The 18,831-nt window shown below is 50.8% G+C and overlaps 1 protein-coding gene across 5 annotated transcripts in view; it reads right to left on the reverse strand.

Annotated features, from left to right (window-relative positions):
• Window positions 1-440: 440 nt before the first annotated feature.
• Window positions 441-18,831, reverse strand: part of Rere (arginine-glutamic acid dipeptide repeats) — a 347,420-nt gene continuing 329,029 nt past the window's right edge. For 4 of the 5 annotated variants that reach the window (XM_055615371.1, XM_055615372.1, XM_055615369.1 and 1 more), the window contains 11 exons: window positions 11,424-11,586; window positions 10,535-10,627; window positions 9,893-10,092; window positions 8,615-8,782; window positions 8,188-8,301; window positions 6,581-7,932; window positions 6,249-6,471; window positions 4,841-5,561; window positions 3,760-3,906; window positions 3,141-3,321; window positions 441-2,884 (listed from right to left, as the gene is read on the reverse strand). In XM_055615371.1, the coding sequence (XP_055471346.1) occupies window positions 2,851-2,884; window positions 3,141-3,321; window positions 3,760-3,906; window positions 4,841-5,561; window positions 6,249-6,471; window positions 6,581-7,932; window positions 8,188-8,301; window positions 8,615-8,782; window positions 9,893-10,092; window positions 10,535-10,627; window positions 11,424-11,586 (3,396 nt within the window). In that variant the 3' untranslated portion in view covers window positions 441-2,850. The remainder of the gene's footprint in view (window positions 2,885-3,140; window positions 3,322-3,759; window positions 3,907-4,840; window positions 5,562-6,248; window positions 6,472-6,580; window positions 7,933-8,187; window positions 8,302-8,614; window positions 8,783-9,892; window positions 10,093-10,534; window positions 10,628-11,423; window positions 11,587-18,831) is intronic. The other variant, XM_055615370.1, reaches the window with a different exon arrangement.

The raw sequence follows: 18,831 nt of genomic DNA on the forward strand, positions 1-18,831 counted from the left end.
ACCCCCAGACGGGTCAGGACATACGACCCGAGAGCCACTTCCCTACAGGGTCTACAGCACCTTGAACCCGAGAATGATTCTGAGGTGGCTCCAGCCTGCCCTCATCAGGCAGGGAATTATTCCCCGCACACACTCATGGTGGTGTTGGTTGTGTGGTGGACGTGGGTGGCATCTTGCTTTCAAAGAGCAGGGGGATTGGCTGAGGCAAGCTCTCTCCACCTAGGCAGCATAGACGTATGTTTCCAGAAACTGCTCTAAGTTAAGGAGGGCCTGGCAGCAAGGAAAAGCAGACCCCCCTCCCCGTGCTGGTCTACAGTGTCCTTACCCATTCTCTCCAAGGCCCATCTCTAGCATCCCTACCCACAACCCCCCTGACTGTCTCCAGGGCCCCACCCACACTCCAGAATGACACAGTGAGCTGGCCAACACACACAAGGTGCTGTAGTGTAGCTTGGTTTTATTTATGTCCACAAATATTTCAAAAAAATTACAAAATACTCAAATGGAGAGAACACAGAAGTCACGATTTTCTGGGTGTCTACTGCTTACACTGTGTTATCTCATGGCAAACTACTCATATATACACTTAGCTCCGAGATCTAAAGAACGCAGCGATCAGAATGTCCGCTCGCTCCACCGCACTGAGACGGGAAGCTCAACGTTGACGACACTGAACAAGATACGTACAGAACACAGACAGCAAACCCAAACTTCAAATGAAAGGAAGGAAATCCAAAAGGAAGCCAGGAGGCCAGGCTTCAAAGACGCCACAAAGGTCCAGGGCCTCCGAACAAACTGTAGTTGGCCACGGAGGAAATGAAGATTCTCAGTGCTTCACCTTGGGACAGGGAGGAACCCAAAACTAACAAGGAAACACTTCCAGACAGATTTCAAGTACAGACTTCAAAGTACTTCACTCTTTCTCTTTGGAAAATGGGTACTAGAGAGGAGATAAAGGGCTAACTGAACAGCAGACTCAGTTAAAACCGGGAGAAGGAGGTGGCGGCATGGGACAGAAAGGACCTGCCTGTCCAGAGCCCATGGGGAAGAGGTCTTCCTCAGTTCAGAGGGCTGTAGGGCAGACCATCTGGAGGGCATGTCACCACTCCTACAAGAAAAAAAATGCCTTCAATGCCAAGGCGGATAGAAGCTTGATGACAAAAGGTTAATTTGAGCTTGCCTCCTATGAAGAACCAAAGTTAAGGCAGAAATGGAATGAGAAAAAAAAATGTTAAGAAACAAAACAAAAAAACCCCCTACAAACATTTTCAACAGACAAATAGATGCTAGCTGCCCCATGCATGGTTCAGGGAGCATGAGGCTCTGCCACACCTGAGTCAGAGCCTGCAGCGGAGTCAACGGCAGCTCAGCAACCAGCTACTTCTCTCCACAGGGCCAGGACACACCTCAGCTACGGACCCACAGCATGGTCCTGAGCTGGCTGGCCATTCCTAAATGTGACCACCACACATAAGAGTGGAAATGAGGCCAGGGGAGGGGTCACAGATGGCTCTTCCTTGGCTCTGGAGGGATGCATTCCAACAGGGACTGTGAGGCAGCAGCCAGTTCTGCCCAGGACTACTCTGCTCCCCAAGACCTACTGGAGAGAGCTACCAAGGGAACCTGCTATTCCTATTCCAGGAGGCCACACAGGCCACACATGGCTTCCTAGGAGGATACAGGCCACCTGCACAGCGTTCCTCACTCTGAAGCAGCCTCTCAGTCTACGGCAGGCATGGCTTGGGCTGGTAACACGCACACGAGCGTTTCTAACATTCCTTTGGCAGGCCCATGTCCTGGTCTTTCGTGTGCTCCTCCTCACTGCAACATTCTCTTGAACTTCCTAGAATGCTTATGACAATCTTTCTACAACAATTAAACATGTGCATAAAACTCTAAGGAAACTTATCATCAGACACATACACATAAACATGCGCTTTCCAGACCAGAGACAGGACAGCGGGTACCAGGGGACAGTCAACACCGAACCCTAGGAATAAGGAAGGAGGCTCGCTCAGACATGTCTGCACTGCACATGCGAGGGACAGACAGAAGGGAAATCGAAGCAGCAAAATAAAGAGCCTGTAACGTTGTCCCTGCCAACCCCTGGATGCTCACTGCTGTGGCCAAACCTAGTCCCAAGCTCCTGCCCGCCTGAAACTAGAAACGCCCATCTGTTCCCTTTAATTAAAGGGATAATTTATATATAACTTTTTATTAAAAAATCAACTCTGTATTCTGTCAATAGCTGGTAGGAATTCACACTTTGTGACATGGCTGGAAAAAATAGATCAGAATAGTCGTCTGTGGAAGGAAAAAAAGACTTCTAAAATTATTTACAGATGTAAAAAGCCATGCTGCAGAACTGTCTCAAATTATGAAGATTTCCTACAATGTATTAAAATAAAAGATTTTTTAAAAATTATAGCTCTTGGATTTCAAACTCATATGCCGCCTCTCTGCAAAGCTCATGGGTTCCAGAGCCCACGTGCCTCAGTGTCTGCGCGCACAGTGAAGGGTGTGAACGGACTCTAGCACCTACTGAGAAATCAAGGAAAACAGAACTAAAGCCAAACCCCAAGATCGCAGGTACGTTTTCTGGGTGTCAGTCCAGCCCAGGACACACCAAGTTTCTGGGGGACTGTCATGCAGGGAGACCCAAACCAGTCTCAGGAAATCCTCTCAACAAACAAACACTATTATGCAGATGTTTTTAGTTGTGGGTTTTAAATATATAGAGATCTTTAGACGATATTCCTCTTTGCTCTTGTAGCGCCTACTGGATGTAAAAGTCCTGCTTCTGCCCCCTAGAACTGGGGTTTCCACAGCCAGCATTAACAAATAAATAACTTATAACTGCTTGTCACCTTCTTTCTTCAGTCGACTGGTGAGGAAAGGGAGAGAAAAAGAGAAGGTCTCGGTGTGCTGGCTGACAGGGAAGTGCAACCCCACAGGCACAGGCGAAGCTGTCCAGTCTGTTTGCCTGTGGGTTCCACCCCAACCCAGCAGCCCCTCATAGAGCCAAGTCGTAAGTCATGCCTGCACGCATCCCTCCCTCTCAGAACAGATCGGGTGGCCCCTGGTGCTCGCCCCAGTAGGGATGGGGTGGGGTGAGACACCCAGGCTCCCTCTTATCTCACCTGTAATAATCTTCCTGACTTGGCAAGTGGCCACCATGCATGTGTGGGTGTCCATGCAGCCACTGCTGCTCCATGGCCAGTCTCTGTAGCTCAGCTGACTGGGCATGCATGGCCTGAAGCTGGTGGGCTGCTGACATGGGGGGTGGAATAGCCCCAGGCAGGTCTCGGGGATAGGGGGTGCCTGCCAAGCACAAAACAGGCTCTGCTACAAAAACAAGTCAAGTCAAGGTAGTAGCCATGACCAGAGCAACCGAGAGAGAGACCAGAAAGGAGGTCAGAGGGCCTGCTCAGCAGAGCACTCACTCACCAAGCTGAGGAAGACGCTGAGCCAGCTCTTCCCAGCAGAGACTGCAGGCAGGAGAAAGGTCCACACCCTGGGCCTCAGACCCAGACCTTGCCTGCCCTCTTCCCCTCCCCAGACCTCAGCCTGTCCTCTGCACCCCAGGCAATCTTGTCACCTGCCAGGCTGTTTTGCTGTACATTTATGGCCTCCGTTCTTCAAACCCTCCCCGGGGCAGTCTACCTGCCTGGTCCCCACCTACGTGCAGTTGGTGAAATGAAGAACTGCTGATCTGACTCAACCCTACCTTCCCGTTGGAAGCCCATGTCCTCTTCTTACCGAAAACTGGGTGGCGCAGCATCTCGTGCTCATGGGGGGGTTGTCCAAGTAGAGGATTGGGGAGGGTGCCAGGAGGGTAGGGGAAGCGAGCCAGGTGAGGGCCAGCAGTCAGGGGATCAACCAGTGGGTGAACTGGGCCTGCTGAACCTAAAAACAAACAAAAACAAAAGGACACAGGTCCAGACGTGGCTGGTGCATGGCTCTGGCATTCTTTCTTTCCTCATGACCCACTGTGACTTTCCTTTCACCCAAGGTGGTTCTTGCTCCCTGGGGGGTGGGGGGTTATGTGTGTGGGGCAGTATCACCAGGCCGCAAAGAATCCCGAACCTCCTCTAAGGGAGCACACGGTAAGGCAGAGAGCAGTACAGAGCTTAGCCTTGACCAGCCACTTCCTGTCCCCTCGCCTAAGGCTGCAGGGTGCTGTGCCTCTTCTGAAGAACATGCCTTCTCTCCCCAGCCCACAGCTAACGCAGTCTCTGCCCCTCTTCAGAAGAGCCCCACCATCTAACCCATTGTGGTCACCCTGGGTAGTCCTCCTGTCCTGGGTCCCTGGGGACTCTACCTCAGGCCCTCTGTGGGCTGCTCCCATTGGCTTACTCTCATCCCTTGGGGGACCTGTTGCAGGAGCCATCTGATCAATGCTGTCCCACTTTGTGGACTCACAATAGCCTCCCTCATAACCAACCCCACGAGGCTTTGAAGGGAGCAATACCCACTGTGCCTCCTCTGCCCCAGACCAGCCTTCCCACAGCTGCCCAGAGAGGGGACCTTCAAGAACTCTGTTCCCAAAGGACAGAACTGTTCAAAGCTAAAGCCCTGCCTTCCCCCATCTCCATCACTGTGAGAACAGAGGAATTTTAAGTTTCTTACGACAGGACATTTTCCTTGGGCAGCCTAGTCCTATACCCAGACCTTGCCCGAACGCATCCCACCCACAACACAGGCTTCTCCACGGATTTCACTGCTGCAGGAGGCTGAAGCCTCCTGAGACTCACAGAGACCCACGGCTCATGAAAGCCCACAGCTGAGAGTCTTGGGCAGAAGTCTGCTGACCAGCCTTGCTCTGGAACTGGGCACACACCTTGGTGGAGAGGATCCTGCTGGTGGAGGTGGAGGTGGGAGTGGATGTGTGAATGCTGGTGATGGTGTGGAGTAACGTTAAACATCTGCAGTCGTGCCAGGGGGTCGCTGGTAAGTGATGCCATGCGCTCAGCATGGATGCGCTCGGCTGCCAGTCTGTCTGGGTAGCTCATCTCAGGCCGCAGCTGAGGACCTGCCAGAGCCAGTCTCTCCCGCTCTAAGGGGTTCAGGCCCGGGTGGAAAGAGGCAAAGGGGTGGGGGCCAGCTGTAGGAGGGATGGTGAGGGCGCTGTGCCGGGCAAAATGCTCCATGGGGTTGGTGGCTGGGTGCAGGGGGTCCAGCTCCGGGGGCTTCACCTCAAAGCCCGGCTTCATTCTCTCCCGCAACTCCCGCTCCCGAATCTCGCGCTCTCGGATCTCACGTTCCCGCAGCTCCCGCTCCCGGATGGTGGGGTCAACGTTGTAGAGGCCAGGCATGTGGTAGGCCAGCAGGGGGTCAGTGGGATTAAGGGGCATGTAGAAGGGGTGGTTGCGGTTGGTGGGAGACATGACATGCGGCCGAGCGTATTCACTCAGTGTCCGGAGGGCAGGTGTGTCAGGCCCAATGTACGGGGGCACTGCGGCAATTGTGGTCGGTGGTGGCTCGAAGGAAGGTCGCATGTGACCTGGAGCACTGAGCTGAGGGTCACTAAGACGGCCTTCGTGTGCTGAGCTTGACGCCTTCTGCTGAGGAAAAGAGGGTGTGAGGACGGGTGCCAGGCCAGCTGGGGTCTAAGACTGTGCTCAACACAGAGGGAGGCTCTTGTCCTGTTCCAGGATCAGGCCAAAGAATTAGTCCCTTTACCCCAACATAGAGACAGGGGACCTTTGCCAGGTCCAGGCTCCAGGAGAGCCTAGACCCTGCTCTGATCTGCGCATGCCTGCAGTTCCCCTTAACCGAGAGCAGGTGCGTGTATGCACCTGAACAAACAGAAACAGCTTCGAGTCTGTGCAGCAGGGAACACCGCAGGCCAGGAGACCTACTACGAAGTCTCACGTGTCACTTCTGGATTTGGCTTCCCTCATACCTCCTCATCAGGCAGGTACCAGGTTGGCAGCCCACAAGAGGGTTTCAGAGCAGGGTAACCTTGCAAGTCCCTCACCCCCATGCCTAGGTCTCTTCCCTAGCCACCCTCTCCTGTCTCTCTGACACCTCAGGATTACGGAGGCAGCCCAAACTTAACAGACAGGCTACACGGAAAGGACGCGCCCACGAACCAAATCAGAATCATGACTGCCAGGCCTCCAGAAAGGCTGAGCATGGGTGCCAGCAGCATAGATTGAACATACCAACAGCCTGGGACAGAGCCCAGACACCACCCCCTGGCTAAGGACACTGGGCCCTGGCTGTCAGGCCCCTTCAGGACTCACAGCAGCGCGTTCTGCCTCCCGTTCCCGCTCTCGCTCCCGCTCTCGCTCTTTCTCCTTCTCTTTCTCCCGCTCCCGTTCCTCTCGGGCTTTCTGTTCAGCCTCCCGCTTGGCCTTCTCGATGGCCTCCTCCCTCTTCTTGGCTAGTTTGGATCCAGCCAGAGGCATGAAGTACAGGTCTGTCCGCGCACACGAGTTGTAGCCCCGGTCCAGGTGTTTGTAGAACCTAGAGAGGTGGCAGCTCTGGCTGGGGCTCCTGCTGAGGGCTATACCCTTCCTCGCCTCCTCCAAGTCCACCCACACCCAGCTGGGCCCACACTCCTCAGAACCAGTACCTGGCGGACTGGCTAGCATGGCTGGGGGTGTCCACTACAGTGGGCTCAGGGGATGGGCTCCTGGGGGGTGGAGGAGGGCTCTCTGGCTCCTCTGCTTCATCCAGAGCCTCCTCCTTGATCTGCACAGCAGGGAGTGGGCAAGATGGCGCCCCTGGAACATTGCCTCCAGAAGAAACAGCAGCAGAGCAGGGCGGCTGCGATGAGGTGCTGGGCCCCGCAGGAGGGGTGGAGGTGGAGGGACAGGAGGGTGGGGTGATGGGAGGGGGGCCTCCAGGTACAAAAGGGTGCTGGGGAAATGGAGGTTGGGAGGGCACCTGGTGGAGGCCAGTGGGGGGATGGGAGGCAGCAGGGGGTGGTAGGCTCTGGCTCTGGGTCAGCCCAGGGGGCTGGGCAGGGGAAGAGGGCAAGGGCTGGCTCTGTGGCATAAGCTGTAAGGGTGGAGGGTGGGCTGAGGGAGGATGGTGTGTGGACAGTGAGCTGAGAGGCTTCAGGGCTGGAGGGGGTGGCAGATTGGCATTCATAGAGAAGGGTGAGGGCCCTGAGAGGTGAGGTGGATGTTTGTGGGTCTGTGGTGCTGGAAGCTGGGGAATTGGCGTGGTGGGTGGGGGTTTGATGTGAGGCATGGCTAAGGGGGCAGGAGGTAGGGGCTGTTCCCTTGGGGGCTGCTGGGGCTGCAGTGCTGACTGAGAAGCTGGAAGCTGTATGGTGGCATGAGGGTGAGCGGCTGCTGGGGAGCTGCCCAGAGGGCCCTGACCTTGGGAGGCCTGGGGAGGAAGTCCAAACGGCTGAGGAGGCCCTGGGTGCTGTAGCAGGGGTCCAGCCTGCAGGCTGTGAGGGCCAGGTGCTTGACCATGCAGGGGGGGCTGGGTATGAGGTTGTGCAGAGTTCTGGCTAGGCGGTGCAGTCAGAGGCTGAAGCGGAGGATGAGGTGAGGGCAGCCGAGGGGGGTGCAGGGTGGGTGTCTGCTGGATGTGGGTGTGGGCTGCAGGTGCCACTGCAGCCTGAGTCTGGTTAGGGGGTTGTGTGGCTGCAGGGGAGCCCTGTGGAGGGACTCCTGTGGCAGAGGGTGTGGGCCCAGGGGTGGAAAGCTGGGGTGCTCCTGGAGGAGCTGTCGAGGGGGCTGAGGCAGCCCCACCGGGAGCTTGCAAGGCCGGGGGCTGGGCCTGCAACGACTGCTGCTGTGCCGATGAGTCTGAGTCACTCTCGTTGTCCTGAGGGCTGGGGATACTGGGAGACGTGCTGCGATTATCTTGGTCGATGTCTTTTGGGTCACTGCTTCCCTCATCATTGACACTGCGGCTGTCCGAACTCTCCCCCTCACCTTCAGAGGGAGAGTTGGGGCGGCTGATTTCCTAAAGCCAGAGAAGCAAGAGATAGAAGTGCAAGGAAGCAGAGCTCTTGCCCATGCTGCTTGCGTGGGACACAACCAAGGTCTGTACAGAGGCAGCCCCAAGTTCGGTTCTTGCTTGGACAAGGCAGGATCCAAACTCTTTCCTGGAAGTTAGGTACTGCCTTCCCCAGGAGGACCTGAACTTGTGCATGGTGGTGGGGTGTCAGGGTGTCACAGGAGCCCTAGTAGGTCAGCAAGAGTCAGTTGACAGCCTCACCTGGGTCTTCGTCTTTTTGGAGGCGGTCCTATCTGTGTCCTCTGTGTCAGAGGCCACCTTCTCTCGCTGCCGCTTGGTGTTCTTCAGAGGGGATGCAGCCTCTTCCTTCACCTTCTGCAATGGAGGCAGAGAAGGGTTGAGTTTGTAGACAGCGTTCTCATTCTAAGTTCCTCTCCAGAAGCAAGAATGTTCTCCAAAGTGCCAATAAGGTGCCCAAAGGAGCAGCTGTCTAGGGATGAGAATCCTTGGCTCTAGGAGCCTTTCCAACCACTCCATTCGTTTCTGGGGCCTTGGCAAATTTGTGGCAGAGGTGCCTCCATATCTCCATCCCCTAGGCCTCCACCGGCAGTCCCTAAGCCAGGGCAATGCCAATCCCCAGATGGAGTGGAGGGACCAGGAAGCTTGCAGTGCCCCCTCAGCCCCTGACCTTGGCTGACTTCTTCACTGTCTCTGCTTTACTGTCATTGCTGGAAGTGCTAGCAGCACTGGGGGAATTCCGGCCACTGGATCGGACATCTTCATTGATGGGTGAGGCACGACCATCAGGACTGGCAGGCTGCTTCTTCCGTCCACTGCGTAGTGTAGACATCTGCCCCTCCAAAACCAAAGAATGGTAAGAATGGACCCCAGGTCCCATGGATGCCCGCCTAAGTCTAGCCACAGGCAAGGTAGGAGAAACAGTATGTTCACCCGTTCACTCAAGTCCAGAAACACATCCCGAGGGACTATCTCAGAAATGAGCAGGGCTGGGGGATAAGGAGAAGTCAGCTGACTGTCTACAGCACCACACCCTTTCTCAGCTGACTGTCCATGTTCACCAAACCACACCATAGAACATTTGTGCAGTTAATCAACCAGGACAGGAAGTCACCCAAGGAGACAAGGCTGTTAAATACTGCAGCTTAACTCTGCGGCTGCCTGTGCTGCAACACACTTGTGTAAAACCACAGGGCTCAGCTGAGATCAGAATGCAGGAGAGGTGGGTCATTCTATCTATTATCTGCCACCTGCCAGAAAGGCCCTCAGAGGGGTCAGTGCCAGAAAGAAAGAGCCCTCATTGTTCATAGCCTCAAGCCTCAAAGACCCTCCCATGGTCCTAGACACATTTCTAACTGAGGTTAAACAAAACTGCTGCCATTGCTGTTTTTTATTTGTTTGTTTGTTTTCCCAAGACAGGGTTTTTCTATGTAGTCCTAGAACTTGCTCTGTAGGCCAGGCTGGCTACAAACTCAGGAACCCACCTGCCTCTGTCTCCTGAGTGCTGGGACTAAAGGTGTGCACCACCACATGCAGCCAGGTTGGCCTTGAATTTATGACAATCCTTCTGCCACAGCTTCCCAAGTGCCAGGATTATAGACATGAGCCACCATGCCTAGACTAAGAACCCATGTAAAAATGTAGGATCAAATGTTGGGAAAAGCAACCTGCAAAGTTGAGAGATATGGCCGCTGGAGGTGAGTGGCTCACATGCCAGAAAGAGAGTTGTGAGGGACTTGGGGAGTTTGCACTAACTACAAACCAAGACCAATGAGGTCTCCCTAACACCAAGTTCCCTTAACACTCCATGGCCCCAAGCCCACAGGCCAGGCAAGGCTACGGCCTTCAGGGAAAGAAATACCATCAAGAGTGTATGTTTGTGCCTAAAACCAACTGTTACTTGGGCCCCCGGTGGGCTCAGGCCCCCAGCACCAGGTCCCCAGCTCACCGAGCCCCGACTCCGCCGCGTCCTCATGCTATGCTTCCCACTGAGCCCATCGTCCTCCTCCTTGACAGGCTTGAACATGAAGGGTGGGGGGTCCACAGGCTTCTCGATGGGCGGCAGCTCACCGTACTTCTTGAAGTGGATGCGGCAGTCGGTACACAGAAGGATGTTCTCTCGGCCCCCGTGGTGCCAGTCTTTGGAGGCTACATGAGGGGAGGTGGGCAGTGTTGGAAACCACCTCTGTCTCTGGGGACATCTGAGCAGAGGGGCCTTGAGTCACAAGAGCCACAGAGCATGAGCTTGGATAGATGCCTGTTCCCTAGGCAACCCGAAACTGATGAGGGGCATCCACTGCCTAGTCCCATGCAGCTACCCCTTTAAGATGGCAGCCACTTCCCAGGAACAACAGAACCCTCCCTCATCTTGTATGAGTCCCTCCTACCCAATAAGCCAGTATAGTTCTGACTGCCCAACACAAAAGCAAAGTCAGCAAAAAAGGTTCAAGTTTCCCAAGCACAACCCAATCACTAGCTGGCTGGTTTTCCATCCAGTGCATGAAATATTCTGAGTCTGGTAGCCCAGAGCTTCACCAGGCCCAGGAATGAGCACCTGGCCCCTGCACTGAGGGCATCTGAGGCCACTTACTGGTGGTGAAGCAGTGACGGCAGGCGTACCCCTTCAGCTCCTGCTCGCTGTCCTCACTGTCAAAGTCATCTTCACTGGCTGAGCTCAGGTCCACTGAACAAAGTGGGCAAAAGTGGAGACAGAAGAGACAAAATATCATGCTGAGCTGGGGATGGTCTACCCACCAGTAAGAAAACTCCAGAGAGTGGGATGAGCACTGGTCACAGAGGCTCATTGTGAATTCCTGAGAATCTGTCACCAGAGCAAAGAGCTATCTCATATAAGGGGTAGTACTCAGAATCCTGCTCTGCCAGATTATGGGGTGCTGCTGCCACACCTGAATCCTCTGGTGGCCAGCACAGGTGAATCTGGTGAACTAAAGTGGTAGCAGTGTACCCACATGCCTTCCTGGAACATCTGAGCAGCCTAGAATTCCACCCTAGTGAACACTGATGGCTTTGGCCTCTACCAAGCACAACACAGAAGAACACTGGTGCCCTCCTGCCAAGGACAGAACTGCAAAGCACTACTGTTTTACTCTAATTCCTAGGGGCCAAGACTGTAGGACCCACAGGGCTTCCCTGTCTTACTAGGGTGAATGTAACACCAGGACTAAGAAGAGAAGCTTGGTAAAGCTTCTGGTAAAGGAGACAAAAGAAGAAAGTGTAACCAAAGGTTTACACTTTGTAATTTATAAGAACGGCAAGTTTATTATAAATACTTACAGTATGAATAATTTTAGACTCTCCCACAATTGCCAGCACTAATGTATATGCACACACTAACGTACAAGCCACAAGCCACACCATACAAATCCCTGGCTCATCAGCTCCAGAGGCTCAGAGCTGGACACATACGCCTGTGTGAGCACTCTCTTACTACCTTTTCAGCACCAAGATAGCCCACTTACAGAATTCGCTGGAAGGTGGTCTGGAGGGCGTGTTGACAGGGGTGGATGCCGTGCGTGTCTTAATTCTTCTGAACACAGCCTGCCTGCGGTGCCGGCGGTGCGCACGGGAGCTGGCTGCCTCTGGCGTTTTCTTCCAGTAGTAATAGAAGGTGATCAGTTCCCCCTGCAAGACAGAAGGGCAGCTGTGAGTGTGCTCCCACACAGCACCCATCATCAGCTCTTCCTGTTCCTGGCGCTGAGAGCAGGGTGGCAGCAGTATTGCCAGGGTGTAGCTTGAGGGTCCTGCCGAATATTCCACACATCAAGAATAAAGACCACATAAGAGACAAAAAGGAAATAAGGTTCCCACTTTCAGGGAGCCTCAGCTGTGAGTGTGCAAGCTGAGTGTGACATGTACATATGGGACCATCTGCACAGTACCCAGGGAAGTCACAAGCATGTGAGGAGATGCTCGTTAGACTACCTCAGAGACAGCTACCAAACAGAACATAGGCGAGCTGGTGGGATCGAGGGTCTGGATACAAACTGCTTTCTTCCATTTCCCTGACCACATTTGCACAAATTAGTAGGAAATCCTGAAGAACAGGACTGGGGCCTAGCAAAAGAAGACAGAGGAAAGGACACCCATCATATGTTGAGCCTTCCTGAAAAATGCAACTTTAAAAAGACCAACTTTAAAAAATAATTTAAAAAAATGTATTAAGTATACAAAGTAATGGTTGTGTGACATTTTTATAAAGGGATGATTTCTTAGAAACACCCCAGGAGAAAGTCTGTGCGTTGGTTTTAAGTAAACAACACCTACAACACATTAAACCAGTGCTGTAGGAGCACATTGCTCGGCTGGCCCTGGAGCCCTGTGTCACCCCTCCCTCTAATGCTGGTTATCTCATGAGTGACCAGGAAAGGAGGCAACGTTTCCCTGGGAGCTAGGAAGACAAGCAGAAAAGCCAGGCAAAGATGTGCAGAGACCATGTCCAAAGTCTTGTGACTGACAGGACCAATCACAACAGCTTTCGTCCCAACAGTACCAGTGGCTGTGAGTGTCAGGAGCAGTGAGCAGGTTTTAGACACAGAATCAGCTTCTTAGAGGCAGCTGGCACATGCGTGCTGGACTCTGTTCATTCCTGCCTCCCACCACTTTGTGCAGGACAGGACAGCCTTGAGGGCCATTCCTCAGGTCTATGTTCATGTGTGTATGTGTGTTTCAGGAATGAGGAGAAACAGGATTTTTCAATGGGCTGGAACTTGCCATACAGGCTAGGCTAGCTGGGCTAGCTAGCCCCGGGATCTACCTGTTTCTGTCCCCAGCACTGGGATCACAAGCATGCACCAGAACACTTGGCTTTGTCAAGTGGCACCTGGGGAGCAAACTCAGTTTCTCTTGTTTTCATGGCAAGCACCTAAGCTATCTCTCCAAGTGTCAGTCCTTGGTTTTTAAAGACAGGGTCCCATTGTGTAGCCCAGGTTGACCTTGAACTTGTGATCATCCTGCTTCCAATACTAGAGTTCCATGATTACAGGAGTGGGAAGCCATGCCTGCCACCACATCCTTAATGGAGGTCTATAAGCTGGACCCGACTGGCCTACCCACCTCAGAGCTTCAGATGTACTTCAACCTTCCTAACTGTTCAATACTAACAAAATGACACTCACTACCAATGTTGCACAAATAAAGCACTGTCCCACGGTGGGGAGGCCAGGGAGCTTCCACCAAGGCCTGGAATGCTCATGCCTGGATACGTGTGCACCTCAGCTCAGTTCCACCTAGTGCTAAATAAGGACAAATCAGGAAAACTGCCAGTAGGGATTCTTTCTCTACCATGTGTTGTGGTACAAATGGCACCTGGCCCTGTGGTAACTGGCACATCCTGAGCCTGAGAGGCTCAGTATGACCCTCCTCCTGCCACTCTACTTCCCACCTTTATGACTGGGGAGTGCACTTCCCCATACCAATACTGGATGGTGACACATGCTAGAGGATTTCAAAATCTCTGCCTACTGAAAACTGACCTGTCTTCGTTTTTCCTATTGGTCACAACCGCCCTTCAGGCACTTTATCAGAGTGGCATGCTTCATCAAGGCAAGTAAGCAACTCTGTCTAGTAAACCAGAGTCTACTCTGGAGCCGCAAAGAAGAGCCAAAACCCAAAGCAGGTCCTTCTCAACTTCCTCCTTTCACCTGACCCACCTCAGTGGACAAAGACATTTCAAAACAGAGTTTGTCTAAGCCTGGTATTGCCTGGCACAGTAACAATTGAGTACTGTTTGTTTATTTTTTTGGAACAGGATTTCCTGTATAGTACAGGCTGTCCTGGAACTTGCTCTGTAGACCACACTGGCCTTGAACTCAAGAGATCTGCCTGCCTCTGTCTCCGGCTCTCTTTCTTTTTCTAAGTCGAGGGTTTCTCTCATCAGCATGTAGCTCTGTCTAGGCTGGAATTCACAGAGATCCACAGGCCTCTGCCTCCCATGTGCTCGGATTAAAGGGGCACAAGCACCACGCCTACTTCCCTACTTCTTCCTTTTTAAAAAGAGATTTATTTATTTACTTATTTATTTATTGTACAGTGTTCTGCATGCATGTGTGCCTGCATGCCAGAAGAGAGCACCAAATATCATTATAGATGGTTATGAGCCACCATGTGGTTGCTGGGAATTGAACTCAGGACTTCTGGGAGAACAGCCAATGTTCTTAACTTCTGAGCCATCTCTCCAGCCACCCCCACCCTACTTCTTAAAAACAAATGCTTGTAGGAGTCTGGAATGATTTTTAAAGTCAGTACATAGGCTGGAGGAATGGCTCAACACTTAAGAGGACAGACTGCTCTTCTAGAGGAACCTGGCTCAATTCCCAACATCCACATGGCAGCTCACAACTGTCTGTAACTCTAAGACCTGACACCCTCATACAGAATACATGCAGGCAAAACACCAAAGCTCATAAAATAAAATAAATAAATAAATTTAAAAGGACAGCACAACTTGCAAATTAGAAAAGGAGACACCAGAGACCAGTGAGGCTGGGAAACCTGGCCCAATTCTAGATATAGACAGTGAATGGAAAAAAATGCTCCGGAAGCCAGTCTGGTCCACTCCACCTAACTCCTGTTCTTTTTTCATAGCTGAGACCCCAAGGTAAATGGGCCAGTGTAGGCAACACCAAATTTCTGTCAACGAGTAACAGCTGTCACAGAAGAATAAAGCACCCAGAACAGACTGAACCTCAACACGGCGAGTCAGGATGATCAGGTACTTGGGCCAGGTGGAAACCATGGCCAAGAAAAAGAAGAGAACTTTAAAATGCAGAAAGCCTAGATGTCTAGAACTTGCATCCACGCTGGTGGCAACACAGGCAGTCAAAGACACTTTGTAAAATGCTCTGTTAGTTTCCACCAGCTTAAACAAGAACCACAGGATCCAGCAATTCTGTGCCTGGCTTGTTTATCAAAAAGAACAAAAAAATTTGCTCACACAAAGGCTTTAAGTGGTTTTTAAATTATTGATGAGACGAGGGAGCAGAATTCCCTAGAGCTGGAGTTACATGTGGTTTGCTGCTAGGGTGCTGGGAACAAACTCAGTCCTCTGGAAGAGCAATTCATGCTCTTAACTGATGAGGCAACTCATAAAGACGTTCACACAAACAGTCACAGAAACATTACTCTTAACATCTCCAAACAAGGAAAAAAAAAAAAAAAAGCATCTTTAGCCAAAGGAAGTATAACTGAGTTTTAAGTATTCACTGACATGTTATCTGACAATAAAAAAGGGAACATCAGATGAGCTGATAAAACAACAAAACAAAAAATCCTGTTAAGTGAAAGCCACAAGGAGAATGAGTTCATGACAGACAGGGAGATCTGTAACAGCAAGGAAAGTATTAAGTGGTCACTGAGGGCTGTAAGGTGAGTCAGCAGAGTGCTTGCAAAGGGCCAATTTGTGACTATTCAGGAGGAAAATACAAAGGCCTATACAGAACTACCTGTATTTACACAGATATAGACACTTGTCAAAACTTAACTGACTATATATTTAAATTTGGGTGTATTAATATGTATTCACATGTATGCGCACGCACCCACACACATAGACATACACACACAGTGTGTGGCACAAGTCAATCATATGCCAACAAAGTTGATAAAAACAAAATTAAGTCCAGGCCAGGTTTTGTTAGCTGCCTCTCAAAGACTGCAATGGCCACTAAGGGATTAAACATGGAGGATAAGAAACAGCATACTGCTGCCTACATGGGTGGCTAGGTCTTGAGTACAAACAGAAGAAGATGTTGGGAAAGCTTTGGTTCTACAAATAGGGAGAGAAGCCGCTCTCGGCCTTGGCAGGGACAGAGTCAACTGCACTTTAATCAAACATGCATGGTGTGCCGCAGAGACACTGCACATAAACTCAGGGAACAAAAGCTGCTGCAGAAATCAATAGCTCACTGAGACATTAACACGGGCAATCATTGATCAAAAGGCAGCTCCACAAAGGCAGTCTTGCAAATTAGCTCCTGCTTTTGCTTGCAAGCAAACACTGAGGTCTAAATGTTGTTGACATGAATGGTCTGAAATAATCATTCTGTTCCCAATGCTCTCACCTCTTACCCCACAATAAGGTCTCACAGCCAGGACATGTGATGTCAGGTAGCTACACACACAGTAACAGTAAGGTGCTAAAACAATACAGAGCCTGGTGGAAAAAAAAAAAAAAAAAGGACAAAGCCACACTAAGATCTTGCCTCAGTGCTGACCCCTACTGGCCTTTGATAGCATTAGCACTCTCTCTTTCCAGTTTCTCCAATCCTAACCCCTTTTTCTGTAGGATCATAGGCAAAGGTCCCTAGAAGCAGGGACTCAATCCAGCAAAGATGTCTTTCCAGGATATACACACAACAGGCTGTGGGTGAGTGACAGTTCTTTAAAAATGTCATCCCTTTAAAAACAAGGGAAGGGTGTGTGTGTGCTGGAGAGTAGGACAAGGCATACACGTGCATGGACCTCTTGAAGGAGCAGATTCTTTCTTCCCACCATGTGGGTCCCAGAAATCAAAGTCAGGTCATCAGGTGATGACAAGCATCTTTATCTGCTAAGTCATCTCATCCCTCTAACTTAGCATGGACTATGTATCTTTCACTCTCACGTGGCTATGTGACTAGGAAAAGAGAATGTGGAGGAGGATGGCTTCGCAGTGACAATAAAAAGGCCTGTCTAAGCACTCCCCTCTCTCTAATTCTCTGATAGCACAGAATCCATACACCAACACCATCCTTTGCAGGGTTAGAGTAAGCATGAGACATTATCTAGAAAAAAAATAAAAACAAAAACAAAAACCCTGCTTTTTTTTTTAAAAAGGCAGGATCTGATGTAGGACGGGCTGGCCTTAACGTCCTGACCTTACTGTGTCCATCTGGAAATGAAGAGATTACAGGTGTGTGCCAACATACAGAATTCAGTGTTGGGGACTGTACCTATGGCCCTCCTGCTTGCTAAGCAAGCACTCTGCCGACTGAGTGGCATCATCTCTAGTCCTGAAATATTTAAGACATAGGATTATGTGGGCTAGAGAGAGATGGTTGAGTGGTTAAGAACACTGGCTACTCTTTCAGAGGACCCAAGTTCAATTTCCAGTATCCACATGGCCGTTCATAACTATCTTTAACTCCGGTTCCAGGAGACTTGGTGCTCTCACACAAACATAAAAGTAAATAAAATAACTCTTTTTGTTTGTTTGCTGGCCTCAAACTCAAAAGATCCACCTGCTTTTGCCTTCAGAGTTCTGGAATTAAAGGCATGTGCCAGCATCACCTGGCCTTAAAAATAAATAAATCTTAAAAAGCAGGAGAAGGAGAAAAGAAGAAAAAAGGACACAGTATTATCTGTTCCTATGTAAAAGATAAATCTGTGGAAGGCCTTAAATCTCAGTGCTAATGTGCTTTGGAATGAAACTCTTATTTCTTAGCCAACACTGTGCTTAAAGAGTGTTCTACAAGGGAGCATCATGACCCCCAACCAGCTACTGCAGAATATCCTCCTGCCAAAGATCACACCACTGTAGCTGGCCCAGGACTGACACTTTTCCTTCTTCTGTGGGACTACAGATGTGTCCACTGTCCCCACTGCCTTAACAACTGTTTCATGCTATTTTTCTAAGGAGACATTGTAGCAGACAATTAAAAACAAGATCCAAACTAAGTAGGTGGCAGAGAGAAGAGCCTTTTCCAATTCCTGCACCTAGACACAGCCTGGCTGGGGCAGGTGGGGAAAAGCTGCCCTGGGAAGAAGGACCCCCTGGATGAACTCCAAACCCTCCAGCTCAAGAAGCCTTGCTCAGCTCCCTCATCTTCCTGACCTTTTGCCTACAATTATAGCTGCATCTTTTCTTGGCAGTAAAGTTTCCTGGCACAGAGGCCTGTGCACGTCCTTCCTTCCACTGTCTCATGATTCAAGCTGGATCTGATATTGGCCGGGGCATGTCAGGTTGGAGGCAGAGCACTGAGCAGAACCAACAGCTATGTTTGTGAGCACCAACCTCCTAAGAATTTTCCAGGGAGATGGCTCAGTGGCTTAAGAGTACAACTGCGTTCAATTACCAGAACCCACAACTGTCTGATGCCATCTTCTGGTATGCAAATGTACATGCAGACAAAGTACTCAAAATAAATACATAAAATAAGGAAATTGTAAAAAAAAAAAAAAAAAAAAAGGGAAAGAAAGTGTTTTCCAGCATGTTACCAGGAATGATGGCTCATTCCTTTAATGCCAGCAAATACAGGAGGCAGAGGCAGATGGATCTCTGTGTTCCAGGACAGCTAGGACTACACAGAAAACCCTGTCTTAAAAAACAAAAACAAAAAAAGAAACAACTTCAAACAACAACCAAAAAACAAAACAAAACTCAACAACAACAACAACAAAAATCTTTCCAGCAGGTGACTGGTTGTCTTCTAGTAGCTGGTAATTAAAGCACTGTTCTTCTGGGATCCTTTTGTTAATAAACCTAATCGAATCCCCTAATCCCCAGAGGAGCCTGCCACTGTCAGCAGCTCTGCTGCAAATCATTAAATACCACCTCCAGCGCGTCTGGGAGAGTGATGATCTGCTTGAAGGCACACAGCTGAAGGTGGCATTCTGGAATCACAGGCTCTTCCTCTACTCAAGAGGCTCAGAAGATCCCTGACTTAGCACACCCTGTTTCTAGGCAAGGCTTGGATGGCCTCAGCACCTCTTCCGGGACAGGCAAACGCAAGGGAAGTACTCTCAGGTCTGTCCAAGAGGAAGTCAGACTAAAGTGCCCAAAGGGATGTTCCTGAACCAGGCACCATGATGGAGGTGGAGGTGGAAGAGGTGGAGGAGGAGGTGAAGGTGGTGGAGGAGGAGGAGGAGGAGGAGGAGGAGGAGGAGGAGGAG

Source organism: Psammomys obesus, unplaced genomic scaffold (genome assembly GCF_907164565.1).
Source record: "Psammomys obesus unplaced genomic scaffold, mPsaObe1.curated_primary_1811, whole genome shotgun sequence".
NCBI lineage: Eukaryota > Metazoa > Chordata > Mammalia > Rodentia > Muridae > Psammomys > Psammomys obesus.